This window comes from Thalassophryne amazonica, chromosome 13, assembly GCF_902500255.1.
Source record: "Thalassophryne amazonica chromosome 13, fThaAma1.1, whole genome shotgun sequence".
NCBI classification, from domain to species: domain Eukaryota; kingdom Metazoa; phylum Chordata; class Actinopteri; order Batrachoidiformes; family Batrachoididae; genus Thalassophryne; species Thalassophryne amazonica.
Genome location: NC_047115.1, coordinates 59,683,007 through 59,702,979, shown reverse-complemented (window position 1 = coordinate 59,702,979; position 19,973 = coordinate 59,683,007). Strand labels below are relative to the sequence as shown.

Genomic DNA, 19,973 nt, shown 5'->3' with positions numbered 1-19,973 from the left:
TGGTGGAATGATCTGGTCATTTCAGCATGTTGATGGCTGCCCGGAGCACAGCTCGCTCTCCACCGTTGTGCGGCCGTCTTTAAACCGGTTGTACTGCTCCTTAATCTGTGTGATGCCCATAGGATCGTCACTGAAAGCCGTCTGAATAATCCGAATGGTTTCCACCTGGCTGTCGCCCAGTTTCTGGCAAAATTTGATGCAGTCGCGCTGCTCTAGTCGTTCCGCCATTTTCCTTGCAAAGAAAAAACACGAGAGACTCCACCCATCCTCACACAAAGGCTGCTTACAAGCAAATGACGCAATCGACAGGCATGAAAAAACTCACGCATGCGCACGAAGGTTCAAGGTTGGCTCATGCAAGCACACGATTCAAATCCATCAGGCTTTTGAAAAAAAAATAAAAAGGTCGGATACTTTTCTAACAGACCTCGTATCCCAATCAAAATCTAGATGATTTCTTATCACTTGTATATTTTAACATTAGACACTAACTGGTATAAAAGTGACCACAAACTTGCAGGAAGTATCCTTGATAAGGTTCCTTAAAAAAAAAAAAGTAAAAAGGGAGGCATGAGAAGGCTGATGCATACCCTGCATGCTCTACACACCATGATAAGTAAATATGCATATATCTGTAATGGTGCTGGTGACGATGTATGACTTCTTCATATGACTTCATGCTGAAGTCATTCCTACCAATCAATCACAAATACTTTCCTAATCCATTGGTAAGGTTAGACCTTACTTGTGTGAAGTGACTTGAGGCAGCTCTGTTGTGATTTGGCGCTATAAATGAAATAAGAATAAATCCATATATGCTTTAGATTAGTGGTTCTCAACTTCAAGTACCTCCTAACCAATACGTTTTCCATCTCTCCCTGCTCTACCACAAGCTGAAGCTTAACGTGTTCAGGTAAGCAGCCAGTCCATTGGTAACAGCCACCTGAATGAACAAATCAGCTTGTGGAAGAGCAGGGAGAGATGGAAAATGTGTTGGTTAAGGTGCCTTGACACTTCCACGAATTTGATCCGTGCACTTGCACGCAATCTGCTGTACAGGAGAGCAAACTTGTTGTAAACTGTTGCAAACTTTTGTAAACCGTTGTAAACTGTGCAAGGCTTTGTGCAATAGCACAAAGAAAATTTTTAAATGTTCAAAATCTCAGTCACGCATTAATTATGTGAACTTCACGTGAACACTGCGCAAACAATTAAACTGCGTGAGAAACACTGCGTGAGTGCAAGTGATTGCACCAGCACAGCGCATAACAGCACAGCTCATCTGATCAATTATAATGAGATGTTAAATCTATAATAAACATACTTTTACAGATGCTCATAAGAAGTGAACATGCAACTGTTTTACCAAGCCATTACAATATAAACAATACAAATCATTACCTTTTAGACGGTTCCAAATGCATTCTCCACCTCATCAAGCACAGGAGAGAGAGAGAGAGAGAGAGAGAGAGAGAGAGAGAGAGAGAGAGAGAGAGAGAGGAGAGGAGAGAGAAAACAGCAGCTGGAACAGTTCTCTGTGATTCCAGAAGCGATTAGAGGTGTTTCATCAGCCAAACTCTCACAGAAAATGATTAATCCGCTACAAAATAATTATTTTATATACGCAGCATTCAGCACACAAAGCGTGACATCCAGGTGGGAACACAGCGGGTGGCATTCTCACGACGAAGTGCGTGACAGTGCTGAGCCAAAATGTGTGTAAGTGTCAAGGCACCTTTAGGTTGGACTTGAGGACCGGGTTGAGAACCACTGATAGGCTTATTAGTTATTGGGGCATACAACAAAGGTGTTTTTCAGACCATATTTTCCTAGACCTTTGACCAAAATACTCCAAAATCTCACCTCTACATACCTATCCAACTAATATTCCCACCAACTTTGAAGGAAATCCATCAAGCTGTTTTTGAGTTATCTTGGCCTTATGAGATCGCGAGGGTTATATTATGAGCAGGGAGAAAAATCAGGACGTCTTTGGCACATCAACTTAAGTCTAAGTCGGCTGCACAGATTATCTCAGAAATTTAAGATGAAATGGGAAGGACCACAACAGACCCCTTAAAAATTAATAATATTTTTAAAGATTTTTACTCTGATTTGTATAGCTCAGAATCTTTAAAGGACACAACATTGTTTCATAACTTTTTCAAAAATCTGGAAATCCCTACCCTATCTTCTAATCAAAGAGAATGCCTGGATGAACCAATCGTATTGAGGGAAGTCAGCTCTGCCATTTCGGCCATGCAAAACGGCAAGTCACCAGGGCCGGATGGCTTCCCGATCGATTTTTATAAAAGATTCTCTATACAACTAGCCCCGCTGCTGTTAGATATGTTTGACGATGCTCTGTCAGAGGGCAAATTACCTGACTCTCTTAATGAAGCAATCATAACTCTTTTGTTAAAGCCAGGCAAGGATGCATCTAAGTGTGGGTCATACCGACCAATATCTCTTTTAAACGCAGATATTAAAATCCTCTCCAAATTATTAGCTACACGTTTGGAAAAATCATTGCCACATATCATATCACCTGACCAAACAGGTTTTATTAAAAACAGACATTTATTCTCAAACATAAGACGTCTCTTGAATGTGCTATACAGCCCCTCATCAAGCAGTGTTCCAGAAATTGTGGTGTCTTTAGATGCTTTAAAAGCATTTGATTGCGTAGAAATGGACTTCCTCTTTTATGTCCTAAAGAAATTTGGCTTTGGTAAGACGTTCATTAAGTGGATCCAACTGCTTTACTCCTCCCCCCAAGCCTCAGTTATTACTAATCGCATCCGTTCCCAAAATTTTCCTCTGTCTAGGGGCACCAGACAGGGTTGCCCATTGAGCCCTTTACTATTCACACTTGTTACAGAACCACTAGCCCTGGCTCTCAAATCAATACCCTCATAAGAGGTATCAATATGGGGATGGGAATCAAAGTTGTTGTTGTATGCAGATGATTTATTGCTTTACATATCAGATCCTGAATTCAATTAATACAATATTTCAGTGTTGCACAATTTTGGCCAGATCTCGGGTATAAACTTAACCTAACAAAAAGTGAATGCTTACCCATAAATGAACTAGCTCAGCAAATCCCAGACCATGCTCTACCATTTCATATTTCTAGGTCAGGATTTAAGTATTTAGGTGTCAACATAACGCCTTCATTTAATAACCTCTTTGATGAAAATTTAGCACCACTCATGTCTAAATTGAACTCAGATTTGCAAAGATGGGATGTTCTACATTTAACCATAGCAGGCAGAGTAAACTGCATTAAAATGAATGTTTTGCCAAAATTTTTATTTTTATTTCAATGCATTCATATTTTCTTGACAAAGTCCTTTTTCAGTAAACTTGACAAACTCATATCTAGATTCATATGGAAAGGTCAAAACCGTAGAATTAAGAGGGAGTTCTTGCAACGATCAAGGGTGGAAGGAGGGTTGGCTCTGCCAAACTTTAGAGTTTACTATTGGGCAGCAAATTTCCACAAAATAGCATATTAGATTCAGTCCGCAGATACAGATTGGTGTGAAATGGAGTACATGTCATGCATATCATCATCTCTTCCTGCTCTGGTTTCATCCAAACTTCCATTGAAGTTTTCCAGGTTTACTTCCAACCCTGTGGTAATATCTACATTAAAAATATGGGCTCAATTCAGAAAGCAGCACGGCTTGAGGGATACTCTTCTGACTTGTACTCCACTATGTACCAATCACAATTTCCTACCAGCCCACCTCGACCACACATTTGTTACATGGCATAGGAAAGGAATTAAGAGTTTAGTGATTGTATATTAATGGAACATTTTCCTGTTTTGAGGATCTGTGTGCCAAATACGAGCTTCAGCAAAAGGACCTGTCTCGTTATTTTCAAGCTCGCCAATTTGCCAGAAACCACAGCTCACAATTTCCCATCCTTCCAAGTGAATCACTTTTGGACTTAATTTTGAAGACTCCTTTTTTCCTTAGGGGTTTCACTACACACTGTTACCCTATCATCATGAAAATGGACATTGTCAACCGAGACAAGATCAAAAACCACTGGGAGAATGAACTTGGAACTGAAATCTCAGAAGACACTTGGACTGACGCTTTAAAAAGAGTGAACAGTAGCACGCCTTGTGCAAGACTAAGCCTCATACAGTTTAAAGTTGTCCATCACTTGCACTGGAGTAGAGCAAGGATCGCTTCCATTTACCCAAATATTGACAGCAATTGTGTCAGATGTCATATTAATGTGGCAGATTTGACTCACATGTTTTGGTCTTGCCATCTGTTAACAGGCTATTGGTCTGATATATCTGATGTACTGTCAAAGGTCTCTGGAGTCACTTTACAGCCCTGTGCAATGATAGCATTATTTGGGGTACCAAACAAAGAAGCAAATTTAACTAAGAACCAACAGAACATTATAGCTTTTGTTTCTCTGCTGGTACGAAGGTGAATTTTACTTAACTGGAAGTCAAGTGCGCCACCTACTGTCACTCAGTGGTTGAAAGATGTAATGCTATTTTTGCACTTGGAAAAGATCAAATTTGCTATAAGGTGTTCAGACAAATTCCAATCTGTTTGGGAACCCTTTCTATTACACTTTAGCAGCCTCCAAGGGCTCCCACAGACATTGCAATAAATTAAAAAGATACTATGGGTTTAGTCTTACAACTTGAGCACACACAAAGGCTCTCACTGCCACTCATACCGCCCTGTCTGCTGTGCGGAATTGCGCCAAATCTGGCAACAGGCCCAGAGGCTACGCTCGCTGTTTTGATCCGGATGTTGACCGCAGCCGCAGAGTTCCGTGGCCACCGAGAGAGGACTTGGATTCTTTGTGGGTCCCGCACGCGTACCCCCGGAGGTGTTTACACAGGAGAGAAAACTGAGAAAATGTGATGGATTTTTTATCGCGGGTTATTTTTAGAACATAACTCCCGTGATAAACAAGGGATCACTGTACATCATTAAACAGGAATGTGTGCTCTATCTGGATTTGGTGTGACTAGTGTTATTAGGCCTACAATACATGCCCAGTTTATTTTCGGTGTGGCGCACAGCGTTGTTCGCAAGCCCCCCCCCCCGCCCTTCTTTTTTTTCTGCACCGGAGCCACCCATCCTCTGCGCTCTGGGACCTCCCACTTTACAAATTAAGCACTGGGAAAAAACCCTTTCACTTCCAAGAAAGACAACAACAACAAAAGATGAATTTGTGTACTTGCTCAGTCCAGCAAAAAATTGCGTCAGAAATTTGTCCAGGTTTTCATCCTAACAGCTCTTCATGCCTCCAGACAGCTTATGGCGAAGTGGATTTGTTTTGTGTGTGTGTGCGTGTGTGTTTTAGAAGAATTAGCGCCGGCAACTTCAATTAGCTCATTCAAATCTTCATCTGATAGCAAAACAAACTTCGCCATGTTTAGGTAAACGCCACCCCCACTAGTGTGTGAGTGGGTGGGGTTCACAGCGTGCAATGGTACAAAGCGTATGGAACCATATTTGCATGCTAAATGCAACGCAACACAAATGGAATGATAATCTATGTATATACATAGATTACATAGATACATGTATGTATATACATAGATGTATATACATACAAAGCACCTTTCAAATGACAAGGATCCACTCAGCCGTTATATAAAACTGAATTCAAATTAAACAGATTTGCATGAAAACAGTAAACATAGAAACTATTAAAGTGGTTGTGCAACTCAATTAAGAATGTTGTTTGTCATTTGGCTGTCCCTGTTTTTTGTACAGAGTTGTCACAGCAGTCCAGCACAGCTCTGCAATGGGATCTGGTACAAGTTATACACCAACTGCTCTTCATGACGGAACTCCAGTTTTGACTGAAGAAACACACACAGCCTCTGGTCTGGTCTTCCTAAGCGGGTGTTTCCCAGCCAAGCAGTAATCAGGTCCTACTTTGCTTAGCTTCTGAGATCTGATGGGATCAGGTGTGCATGGAGCAGATGGGCTGTTGCAACCCAATTAAGAATCAGCAAGGCTTATTCCAGCATGACATTTATGGTTCTGTCTTACACAAAGCTGCACAGTTTCCAACCAATGCAGCTGTCATTTTTACACGCCACACTGTTTAAACACCAACTGAACTTGTGTTCATCTGTGCTCAGGTGCAATGGTGGTGTGTTGCTATCATGAGGCAGCAGAAAGCAATTATAGACCTCCAAAACATGGTTTAGATTCAAGAGGGGTTTTTGTTGTTTTTTTGTTTTTTTGCACAATACTTCAGATTCACCTTACATAGGCAAGTTCTCAAGGCGTGTACATTCTGCTTATACACACAGGAATGTGCATTAATGCTCATATTCCTCCCTTCACTCATTAAACTAAAATAACACTGAACTGAAAACAAAAATTAAAATGAATGAATGTGAAAACTAGCAAAAAAAATTACAAGTCCTTAATGACTCTGGTTTGCAAAGCATTACTGATTTTTATCCTTCTGGTGGTTCACTGCCACTGAGCACTAAAGGTGCCCTGACACTTGCACAACTTTGATCCGCGCACTTACACACACTTCGTCCTGATGATCCCACCCGCTTTGTTGCGTTGGATGCCGCACTTTGTGCCGCTGGACGCTGCGTATATAAAATAATTTTGTAAAAGATTAATCATCTTCTCTCAGAGTTTGGCTGTTGAAAATGCCTCTAATCGCTTTCAGAATCATGGAGGAGCGTTTCATGTGCAGCTTTTTATTTCTCTCTTTCCTGCACTTCATGAGGTGGAGAACGCATTTGGAACCGACTAAAAGGTAATTATTTGTCATGTTTATATTGTAATAGCTTGGTAAAACAGTTGCACATTCAGTCCTTCTTATAAGTAGCTGTAAAATTATGTTTATGATAGATTTAACATCTCGTTATAATCGTTCAGATGAGCCACACTGTGGTGCGGTGCGCTGACGCAATCATTCGCACTCACGCATTGTTTTTAATTGTTTGCGCAATGTTCATGTGAAGTTCACGTAATTAAGGTGTAATGGAGATTTTGAACATTTCAAAATTTTCTTTGCAGACTTCATGAAGCCGCACACAGTTTACAACAGTTTGTGACAAGTTTACTCTCCCGCACAGCAGAGTGCATGCAAGTGCGTGGATCAAATTTGTGCAAGTGTCAGGGGGCCTTCTGTCCATGAAAGGACCTACAGTGAAATCAGGAGGGCAGAGATGGAGGAGGAGGAGGTGCTCTCTCTCTCTCTCTGCTCTTCCTCTCTGTCTCTTTCTCTCTGTGGTTGATCAAGCGATACTCAATGCGGACACTGGATGGCGCGCCAACGTCCCGCCTTTCAATACTATCCACTGTTGCACTCAATGTGCTCCGACCATGGTCTATGCCCAGGTGGGTGGTTCCCGCCTCCTCTGTGTTGTATTGGGGGGTGCACTCAGACCATTTGGCTCGCAGTCGTGTTACACTGAGGGGCCCCTCGGGACATTCGGCTCACATCGGTGTTGCATTCAGCCCCCACTTGGGACATTGTGGGGGCACTCAGGTCTTCCATGACTCTCTGTGACTTTCCATGATACACTGTGAGCCTTCCATGAGAAATCCATGACCCTGTCTACGCTGACACTTCCATGCGCTCTGACGTCTGAGCTTCCAGCAGCTCATCCCAAGATAACCTGCCACCTCTAATTCCCGTATTAAAACTCGTTGATCTTTTGGTGTTTCCAGACGCTTTCCTGCGCGGCTCCCACACTACATGTTCCTGGCTCCTATGCCACCTTCTGCATGACGTCACTTTGGAACTCGTTCTGCTCTCATCCTCAGAGTGCATGGCTCTGCCACATTCAGCTAAGTTCCTGCATGTCTGTGAGATCCCGTTCTCACGCTGCTCCTGTTTTTGACTGTGCATGACCAAGAACTGTTTCCAAGACCTGTATTCAAGAATGTTTCCAAGAACTAGCACCAAGAACTGTTTTTCAAGAACTGTATGAGCTCTGATGCAGAACCACTAAGAACTTTCCAAGTCGTTTCTAAAGTCAAGTCCAGCTTAATTGGAACTGTGTCACAAGACAAGCAGCAGCTGACCTCTGAGGACAATTCATGAACTGTGAACGTTCCTGCTTAAGCCTACAGTGAACTGCTGTGTTGAGGGCTTCCAGTGTTACGAGTGCAATCACTCACCTCTGTTCTCCATCCTCCTAGTTCCTCGTCCTTGGCTCTCTGCGTTCCACCTGTCTCCAGTTCCAGCCCCATATACTCCAGGACTCCAGCTCATTCTCAGACTCCCAAGTCTGGCCCTGTGTGCACTGCGGCTCCTGAACTTCCATCACTATATGTGGGGCCTGGTGTCGGCTCAGCAGGCTTCCTCCAGCTCAGCACCTCAGTTATTTATTATTGTAAATAAAGCTCTTTTCATTCACAACCTGTTCTGGTTCTTGCTCCATAGCATTTGAGTCCATCACCTTAACGTTCCGGTCCCGTCCTGACCTCTAACCACAATACATGTGGCCTTTAAAGGCAATGACAGATGACAGTCTGATGGGTAAAATTCACGTTACACTGAAAACACACCCATGATTAATTAAAAGACTAAATACATGCTTCAACTCCACTATGCTCATACTGTGCCTTCAGACCATGCACTATAGTTAGCAGGGCCCAAAATGTAAAACCAGACAGGTTTTTTGGCATGAAAGTAAAAGTAAAATCCAATGTTCAACACATTTGAGAGCTATTTTGATCAAATTAAATTAAATTTACTAATTTCCTCTTTTTGCTACCACTGATGTTAATCCACTAAACCTAAGGTTTAATGAATATTAAACTGTTCTTTGGAGAGGTGGTGCATGACATACCCTCTACAGGAGACTGTTAATGAAAAATTAGGAATTGCTGCATAGATTACTTGAGTTTACCTCCACCAGCCGTTTCTCTTGAAATCAGACGATCTCTGCGACATAACGGAGACACGTCAGAGAGCTCCTCTCCATCAGCTTCTGCTCCCTCCCTGGATTGAACCATTAAAAGAACTAACACTCCATAATCTTGGTGGAACACTGTAATGAAATTCATATCATGATCTAGCAATGTTTACAATGAAATACACTGGAGAGTTACGAATTATAATTATTATCATATTATAACATAAACTGGGAAAGCAATTATATTTCCAAAGGGCATCTATTGGAAACTCAAGCTGTTTCCAGTCCCAGTTATGCAAACTATAAAAATCATGTGCATCATTAAATTGATGTTGTTACCACACTACACTGATTCACCTCTGAATAACTGCCAGAAGCTCAGTGTTTTGACTCGATCTGTAAGTGCTCACTGGTTTCAAATAAATGAATAGATACATAAATGAATAAACATTTTGTTTAGCATAAGGGACATTTATAAAACAATTGTCTGATATACTTAAAGCTGTATGGCCTCAAGACTTTTTAAGATTTAAGTCATAAAAAGAAACTGGCACCACTATACATTTATTCTTCAGCATTTAAATAAGGGATTCATAATATGATATTGCCAATATGATCAAAATTGGTGCTGTCTGGAAACAATTTAGAATTTCTCCCCCTGAAGGGGAGAAATTTCAAGCAATCAGACAGCCAAGACCAAGACCTACATTTGATAGCATCATCAGATCATGTTGGGGGCTTCCTCTAACTTGCGCAAGGTATACTGGGAAGCACACGGTGACAGCCAATCAGAGCAAAGAAAAGGCTGCGTGACATCAGCTGGCTGCTCGCGCAAACAAAATAAACCAAGATGGCAGAAAACACTCCAAAAACAGCTTATTTCTGTATAAATCTAATATTTTTCTCATATTTTTTGGAAAAGTTGGTGAGACATAAACACTTTTAAATGTAAAAATGCTGTTTTTTAAACCAGATTCATCCTCTGAAGTGATTTACAAGAAATCTTACGGATGATAGTATGCAATCCCCACGAATACTCATCACGCAAGTGCATCAGGTCAAAGGTAATCTCAAAACCATCAGGCCTGTGCATGTCTCCTGCAGACAGTATTAGCAGCAAAAAAAGCTATGGAATTCCACCCAGTAAATATGTTTTTCTTCATTAAAATGAGCTGTAATTTTGCAACATGTCCAAAATAACCACATTATAATGGTTGGATTTCGACGCCAAATGTTGTCAGTTTTATGAAATGTGTTAAAAGGCTGTACAGCTTTAAGAGTATGACCTTATTTCTGCTGTATTTGAGCCTGAGGTTACTTTGGTTCAGGATACATACTGAATGGCCCCACCTGACTTCCTTCCTGTACAACAGTTATTTTTGAGACCTGCGCCTCACTGCTCAGTACACTAACGTATACAGCATTATAAGCAATGACAGAACATAATCATAATCACGACACAAAAATGATAGAAAACTATTTAATGACATTATTCCATTAAACTCAATCACAAGGAGCTGAGAATTCTTGCCAGTATCATCAAGCTGCAGTACAGCAATATTTTAACAAAATAAATGAACATAGCATTAACTTTGAAAATTAAAAAAAATTCCCAAAAGGAGACACAACCAATCCCAGAAGAATTATTTTTGTCTACACCTCCTCATTTAAGTAAAAAGGGCTATGATGGTCCTGGCTTGCAATCCTCCCTCCTTGCCTGCGTTTAAATGCGCTGCATGATCTGCCCCTGTGGTCGGCTTCACTTCCCTTTGGGAAATGCTTTTACATTCCTTTCCTATAAGTTCCACAGGTTGCCAAACAAAAATGAAAATGGTGTTTCCCTGGTAGAAGTGATAAAAAAATATCCAAACGGTAGGGGTTATGACTACTGGTTATAGCCACAATATGTTGTGTATTTTTAGAAATCTGCCCTACCAAAGTAACTTTTCAAAACAGGACTGTTCATTTTTGTAACTGCATTTGCTTCATTACATCTTAGCTTGCTAACCATTGGCTATGTTCTCAGTGTTTGGTTATAACACCGGCTGTCACAGTAAGGCTAGGTTTACATGCCATTAATATTCAGGTTAAGGTCAATATTCCGGTTCCTGAATCATTAGGAATAACCCGTTTACATGCTTAAGCAGACAGAGTTTTCTCCTGTATACATGGTCACTGGTATCATTTAGAATATCCCCATCTAACAGCGACCCACATCTTCCACCGGTGCTTGATTTAGTCTGGTGTTCATGCAAATCCTGCTTGCGTAACTTTCGGCCAACTTCTTGTAAATGTCGCTATCTCTGTACTTTTCTACTGTCAATAAAAGACATTATATTCATGTCTTTCACGATACTAATGAAGTACAGTGGTCCCTCGTTTACTGCGGGAGTTACGTTCTAAAAATAACCCGCGATAGGCAAAATCTGCTAAGTAGTCAGTGTTAGTTTTTACAATTATTATAGATGTTTTAAGGCTGTAAAACACCTCACTACACACTTTATACACTTTTCTCAAACAGACCATTAACATTTTCTCACTTTTATCTGCTGTGTAGACTCACTTTTTCTTCTTGGCGAGAAGATTATAAACAGACACACGCAGAACACAATGCGCGTGCTCTCCCTTCGCTCACTACCTCCGCGGGTACGGATGCGGGACCCGCAAAGAATCCAAGTCATGGCCACGGAGCTCTGCGGCTTCAGTATACCGAGACCCTGCTGCGCTCTGGATTTTTCCGCAAAATGCCGGAAAACAGTCTCTGGACCTGTTGCCAAGTTGGCGCAAGCTCCGCACAGCAGTGAGTGGCATGCTGCGGCGTTTACCGAGCCTGCAGACTCAGTAAGCGCATCGGAGGCAGTGAGAGCAATCACAGTGAAGCCGATTGGTGCCGCGACCGGCCCACCTGATAAGGACGCAGAACACAATGCGCTGTTTATCTCTGCTTCTGTGGTGTCCGGTGGGTTGCGCGTGCCGTATACAAGTAGTTGTCATACTCAAAAGACCAAGATTCCTTGCGGATAGGACAGAAAATAATGTTCCTTTCTATGGGGATATCCCGATGCGCGTTTATATGACCTGATATTCGGGTTAGAAAAGGAGTAACCCAGGGGTCATATTCGGGTTTTTAAAAACCAGAATATGAGCATATTCGGGTTTTTGCAGGTGTTTACATGGCCGTGCGCAACCGGTTTATTGCTAATATTCCAGTTATGAAAGGGTTATGAAAGGGCCTGCTGCAAGTAAACGTAGTCGGTAACTTTGAAAAGTTACTTTATAGTTACTTTATACAGTTACTGCGGACAACTTGTCATCAGCTGCTGAATGTAACTAATAAAGTAACTCGTAATCTAACTTGGTTATTTTTAAGAGTGAGTATTCAGAAAAGTAACTAAATACTCAGAAAGTAACTATTAGTTACTTTGCTGATGATTCAATCATAGAGTAACCAAGTTAGATTGCTCGTCACCTTAGTTACATTACTTATTAGTTACAAGTTGCCAGCAGCTGCTAATAAAGTAAATTCTATAAAAATAAATCAACTCTATAAAGTAACTGTACAAAGTAACTAAAAAAGTAACTGATAAAGTAACTTTTCAAGTAACTGTGGCAACACTGCTTGGCAGGACATCTGATTTGTAAAATTCTCTTCTACAAACAGTTTGCAGGCAGTTGAATGCCATTTTAAATACCACAAATACAATCACTTCATGTAATTGTAAATGTATTATTGGTTGTGGCCTCACTACATGATACCTAGCGCAGTCAGTGCTAGTTTATGGCAACAGCTGTCATGTCAGCTGTCTATGACATGTCATCTAATGTACAAAACTGGGCAGCGCATCTCATTTGAGGCAGCATGGTGGCTTAGTTGGTTATCACTGTTGCCTCACAGCGACGAAGATCATGGGTTCGATTCCCACCTGTGGCCTTTCTGTGTGGAGTTTGCATGTTCTCCCTGTGTTTACGTGGGTTCTCTCCGGGTGCTCCGGCTTCCTCCCACATCCAAAAACACGCAGGTTAGGTGGATTGTAAACTTTAAGTCCGTAGGTGTGTGTGCGGGTGTGAAAGTGTTTGCTTGTCTATATGTGGCCCTGTGACAGACTGGCGTCCTGTCCAGGGGTACCCCGCCTCGCACTTACATGGTTTGCTGGGATAGTCTCCAGCACCTCGCGACCTTTAATTGGACTAAGCAGTTGAAGATGAGTGAGTGAGATGAGTCTCCTTTGAGGGCAGGCACTGAAGGGGTAAAATATGATGCATATGACGCAATTTTTCTCCATCCGGGAACAAAAACACAGCACTTTCTCTGAGGTTTTGGGCAAATTACACACAAACATGAAAATGCAAAGAAAAGTGAAGATGCGGTAAAAAGTGGACATGTGTTGCGGTTTGTTTATGACCCGGAGCTCAAACGTGTCAAGGCGGTTGTGCAGGCGAGAGAATGGAACCTACTCTGGCTAGCTGTGTAGGCTAACACTTACCGACACGGCCTCTCTCATTTGCCTAGTCTTTCCACTTCTCCACTGGGAACCAAAAAAACTTGCAGTTTTTTACGATGGTGATTGCTGCCGAAAACAAAAACAATATACTAGTTTTCCGTTAGGACTGACGCTGTTCATGGGAGCACTCCCACACTCTCTGCCGTGTTTGTGCCGGCTGTCCCCAGATGTGGTCATATCCTGTGACACCACACAGGGGTTCATACGAGACTGCGTTGCCCTATAGGAGACCATAGTCTCGTTTGAACCCTCCATGATATCGCGGGATTTGATCATTTATGGGGACCTCCATTTAATATACACACAGCATAACGTCAAACAGATTAATGGTGTACGGTTTTGTTTTTGGCTGCAATCACCGAAGCAGTCACGAAAAGTATTTTAATTTTTTTTGGGTTCCCGGTGGAGAAGAAAAGGCGAGGAGGTAGGAGACGTCGTGTTGGTAAGTGTTCCGTTCTCTCGCTTTCAAAACGTCCTCAACACGTTTGTGCTCCTGATCATAAACAATTACTCTGGAACAAAGAGGACAAACAGTGTTTTAAAGGAGAATAAACAGGATGTAAAGTATTTCTCACATCATCTCTGCTGTTAAATGTGACTTGTGTATACTTGACAGGGTTGTTGATTGTGTTGAGTAGCAGACCTGCGCTGACTGCAGTCTGCTCTCTGGAGGGCGCTGTGGACCACCTGTCTGAGTCTATCAAGGAACAAAGCCACACTGGGCTGAGTGGAAGGTAAACCCAGCTTCAGATCACTGCGCTCTTGGCACAGCTCCTCCAGCTTTTTCCCAAAACGCTCAGCTGAAAACACACACACACACACACACACACACACACACACACACACACACACACACACACACACACACACACACACACACACACACACACACACACACACAACACAGAGCATTGGGTCAATCAGTCACCCAGGAAATCCAGGCTCAGACAATCCACATTACTCATTGACCAAATGAAGCCCTATTATACACCATTATACACAGTTAGGTAGTTAGGCTTTCTATGTTGACACTGTACTAGTCTCTGCTTACTGGTCTACTTGATCCTCTGGTCATTGGTTATGACTATAATGTGATATAACAAATGGGAAAACTTAAAACAGTCTATACAACTGCATTCCTCAGTGATGACAACACTTGAAAGGCAAATACAAAATGTGGACACGCTGACCCAAATTCAACGTCTACAAAGAGGCCAACACCAGATTGTGACTTTTATTTCTGTCGCAAGGTCATACAAATATGTCAGAGTTCAGTGCTCCTTGGAACGCTGAACTTCCTGAAGCCTCGTGATTTGTTTATTCCTTTTAACACTTGTATATTTGTGCCATCTTCAATAGTTTAACAGTGTCTCATTACGTCTGACAAGGAGGTTACAGTCAGATTCAGATGTTTTGGACAACACATTTTTTATTTTATTTTATTTTTTGCCTCTGTACACCACCACGGTGGAATCGCAATGAAACAATCCAGATTGTAGCCTTTCAGCTTTATTTCAAGGCATTTAAGAAAAATATTACATTAACTATTCAGGAATAACAACCATCTGTATGCACAGTACCTCTATTTCAGAGGCCATAGGTAATTGGACAAAATTAATTCAAGGATTATGGTTAATACAAATCACCACTTTTATAGCCATTTTGGGGGGGGAGGGGGGTTGTTGTGGTTGTATACAAGTCAGGGATGGATACATGAGTATTTCCAAGTCAATGAATATGTCTTGGACGCCATGTGCACTGTTGTCCTTTTGGCTGCTCCCGTTTGTTCAGGGTCACCACAGCAGATACAGACAGATCCGCATTATTTCAATTTCAATTTCAATTTATTTTCATTTATATAGCGCCAAATCATAACAAGGTTGCCTCAAGGTACTTCACACAAGCAAGGTCTAACCTTACCGACCCCCCAGAGCAACAGTGGTAAGGAAAAACTCAAGCAGACCAGACTCAAAAGGGTGACCCTCTGCTTGGGCTTGGGCACAAGTTTATTTTGGCACAAGTTTAACGCCGGATGCCATTCCTGACACAACTCCAGTTTTACATGGAGAAGTACACCACAGCCCCTGGTGTTCCGAAGAGGTCTCCATCCAAGTACTAACCAGGAACCACACTGCTTAGCATCTGAGATATGCCGGGATCAGGATGCTGACATCATTTACATTAAGTATAAGAAATACAAACAATATGGTACTGTATGGTACAACCCCAATTCCAAAGAAGTTGGGACGTTGTGTAAAATGTAAATAAAAACAGAATACAATGATTTGCAAATCCTCTTTAACCTATATTCAATTGAATACACCACAAAGACAAGATATTTAATGTTCAAACTATAAAAACTGAATAAACTTTATTGTTTTTGTGCAGATTTGCTCATTTTGAAATGGATGCCTACAACACATTTCAAAAAAGCTGGGACAGTGGTATGTTTACCACTGTGTTACATCACCTTTCCTTCTAACAACACTCAATAAGTGTTTGAGAACTGAGGACACTAATTGTTGAAGCTTTGTAGGTGGATTCTTACTTGATGTACGACTTCAGTTGTTCAACAGTCCGGGGTCTCGTTGTCGTATTTTGTGCTTCATAATGCGCCACACATTTTCAATGGGTGACAGGCTTGGACTGCAGGCAGGCCAGTCTAGAAACCGCACTCTTTTACTACGAAGCCACGCTGTTGTAACACGTGCAGAATGTGGCTTGGCATTGTCTTGCTGAAATAAACAGGGATGTCCCTGAAAAAGACGTTGCTTGAATGGCAGCCATGTGTTGCTCCAAAACCTGGATGTACCTTTCAGCATTGATGGTGCCATCACAGGTGTGTAAGTTGCCCAAGTCATGGGCACTAACACACCCCCATACCATCACAGATGCTGGCTTTTGAACTTTGCGCTGGTAAAAATCTGGATGGTCTTTTCCTCTTTTGTCCAGAGGACACGACATCCATGATTTCCAAAAACAATGTGAATGTGGACTCATCAGACCACAGCACACTTTTCCACTTTGCGTCTGTCCATTTCAAATGAGCTCGGGCCCAGAGAAGGCGGCGGTGTTTTTAGATGTTGTTGATGTATGGCTTTCGCTTTTTGCATGGTAGAGTTTTAACTTGCACTTATAGATGTAGCGACGAACTGTGTTAACTGACAATGGTTTTCTGAAGTGTTTCTCTGCCCACGCAGTAAGATCCTTTACACAATGATGTCTGTTTTTAATGCAGTGCTGCCTGAGGGATCAAAGGTCACGGGCATTCAATGTTGGTTTTCGGCCTTGCCGCTTACGTATAGAAAGTTCTCCAGATTCTCTGAATCTTCTGATTATATTATGGACTGTAGATGGTGGAATCCCTAAATTTCTTGATAAATGAATGTTGTGAAACATTGTTCTTAAACTGTTGGACTATTTTATCATGTAGTTGTTCACAAAGTGGTGATCCTCGCTCCATCTTTGCTTTTGAATGGCTGAGACTTTTGGGGATGCTCCTTTTATACCCAATCATGAGTGTCCCCAGTTCCCAAACGCTTACTGAGTGTTGTTAGAAGGAAAGGTGATGTAACACAGTGGTAAACATACCACTGTCCCAGCTTTTTTGAAATGTGATGCAGGCATCAATTTCAAAATAAGCAATATTTGCACGAAAACACTCAAGTTTATCAGTTTGAACATTAAATATCTTGTCTTTGTGGTGTATTCAATTCAATATAGGTTGAAGAGGATTTGCAAATCATTGTATTCTGTTTTTATTTACAAACGTCCCAACTTCATTGGAATTGGGGTTGTAAATCTGTCTGGAGTTGGCAGTTCTGAAAAACTGAATGACCATATAAGAAGAAGACTATTTAGGAAAGCCACTAAGACACCCATGACAACTCTAAAGGAGATATAAGCATCTCTGGATGTACCTGGAGAAACTCTGCATAGCTCCACTGTTTGTTGCATCAGTAATCACAGCTTTATGGTGCAGTGGAACAGAGAAAGACTTTAATACAATAAAATGAAATAAATCTAGGCTTGAGTATCCCATATTCCATCTTACAAAGTGTAGTTAATCCTGTGTTCTACTCCATGATGACGAGTAATCCAACAGACAAACGTCACACTGTGTCCATTTTCTCAAATCCTGGTATCACTGAAGCTTATAACTCCTTCAGGCTTCTCGTGAGTGTCTTGCTGGCTTCCCTCACTTGTCTCCTTGACTGGTTACTCAGTTTTTAAGAACGGCCTATTCTGGACAGATTTACCTTATAGTGCTACACTGTTGCATTGCTTAAAAACTGTTGTAAATAAAGTCCAAAAGATGTTCAGTGACTGGGAAATGTTCATGTATCCATCTCCTGACTCACCTCAAGAAAACTGGCTGTGAAAGTGATTTACTGTCAATTCATTAAGTGTGCCAATGTCTGTAATCTTTACTGGTTAATTTGCATTTATTTCTGAACATATTTTCAATTATGACCCTTAATAATTCTGACAGACTGCAAGAATCATGATAATGCTGTTTGCACAGGACATCTGTAACAGAGTTTATAGAGAGGGCATCAGCAAAAGTAAGATTTTCTTTTCATCACACTGAGAAATTTCAGCACCTTTCACTGAACAGCTGGAACTTTAGATGTGGAACATATGTCAGTATCATTGCACGTGTCCTACACGTGTTCAAACAAGCAAGGATGATGCACAACCAACTCTAGAAATACAACCAGACAACAAAACCCTCAGAGCTTTTCATAGTGTAAAAAAACAGGTGACAACCTGATATCTGAAATTGAAACATCATGTGTTCTCTTTCACAATGTGCAATACTCTCTATGAACTACATCACATTTTTAAAACTGGTCTGCAAGAGTAATATAATTTTATTGGACAAAACCATAAGACATTTTACAATTTCTCTATGTTGAATCCTAACTCCAATATTCACAATGTAGTGTAACATTAATCTACAAATTATCCTCCAGTCAACTACAATGCTAGAGAAAGATGGGTGAGGTAAAGTTTGTTAAATTAACCAAATATTGCACATACTGTTGCATGTTATGCACTAAACCCCTGCACCTGAAACTACAATAAAATTTTAAAAAAATGAGTGTGTGTGCAGTATGAGATTAACAGTGAAAGTGTTCATCCTCCTTTTATGTTCCAATCCAGCAGCTACGTCACAGTAACACAAAATAAAGTAACCTCCTAAACTGAACACCTGTGCTTACCTGCATCATAGTCGTCATCCAAAATGGCTTTCTGCTGAAGCCGCTGCAGCTTCAGCATCATGGACTCAATCTGAAAGTTCAGAAGACAAAAAGGAGCACATTACCCAACGGTCCAAAGGGTATTTAAACAATTACCGCAGACATAAAAGGGGCAATGACCATCAATCAAAGTCATACCAGGTCACCAACTTAACAAGTCCTGAAGTTGAAACATCGATTGGAAAGCATCTATAATATGACGCCACATTGAGTTTTTTTTAGACTTCGGGAATAACGTTGTAATATGACAAGAAAAAGTTGTAATTTTATAAGAAAAAACTTGTAATTTAACGAGAATAAAGACGTAATTTTATGAGACAAAAACTCTGCATCTCAAAATCAGATCTGTGGAGAGCTTTAAGTTGTACTTCAGTATAGGTTTTACAAATAAGGAAATACTTCATCTTTTGGTCCATCTGCACCACATTATCATTAGTAATGATTAGTAATTAGTATTGGAAAGAATATGTTAGAAATTGTGTCTATTCATGTCTATTCGCCTGTAGTTCCAGTGATTAGTAGCTCCTAAAATTGCCCCTTTCGTGGTCAAGGAGATGATTGGAGCTGGCAGCCTGCAGGGTTATCACTTTTCATATAAATACAACTTTATTCTCATAATATTACAAGTTCTTTCTCAGAAAATTACAACCTTATTCTCGTAATTTACAGCTTTATTCTTGTAATATTACAAGTTTTTTCTCATAAAATTATGACTTTATTCTCATAATATTACAAGTTTTTTTCTCATAAAATTATGTCTTTATTCTTGTAATATTTTAACTTATTTTTGTAATATTACAAGTTTTTCTCATAAAATCATGACTTTATTCTCGTAATATTATGACTTCATTCTCAAAGTTGAAAAAACCTCAATGTGGCCCTAAAACGCTGTCGTACTATAATGAAGAATAACTCCTTTATTTAATTTTTTGACATTTTTATAGCAAGTAATATATCTGATTTGTGTGTGAAATACTCTATTAATGAGTTTAAAATACAGACATACAGCACATCTGGAAAGTATTCACAGTGCTTAACTTTTTCCACATTTTGATATGTTACAGCCTTATTCGAAGATGGAGTAAATTAATTTTTCCCCCTCAACCTTCTACTCACAACACCCCATAATGACAACATGAAATTGGAATTTTTTTCAAATTTATTACAGATAAAAAACTAAGAAGTCACATGTACATACGTATTCACATCCTGAAGCTTTGACTTGGCTGTGCACTTAGGGTCATTGTCCTGCTAAAAGATGTACCGTGGCCCCTGTCTGAGGTCAAGAGCTCTCTGCAGCAGGTTTTC

At 40.7% G+C, this 19,973-nt stretch overlaps 1 protein-coding gene across 1 annotated transcript in view; it reads right to left on the bottom strand.

Moving 5' to 3' along the window:
* Positions 1-19,973, bottom strand: part of disc1 (DISC1 scaffold protein) — a 210,245-nt gene that overhangs the window by 155,667 nt on the left and 34,605 nt on the right. Inside the window, exons 3-4 of the mRNA XM_034184501.1 lie at positions 18,627-18,696; positions 14,045-14,201 (exon numbers count right to left, since the gene is read on the bottom strand). Coding sequence (XP_034040392.1) covers positions 14,045-14,201; positions 18,627-18,696 — 227 coding nt within the window. The remainder of the gene's footprint in view (positions 1-14,044; positions 14,202-18,626; positions 18,697-19,973) is intronic.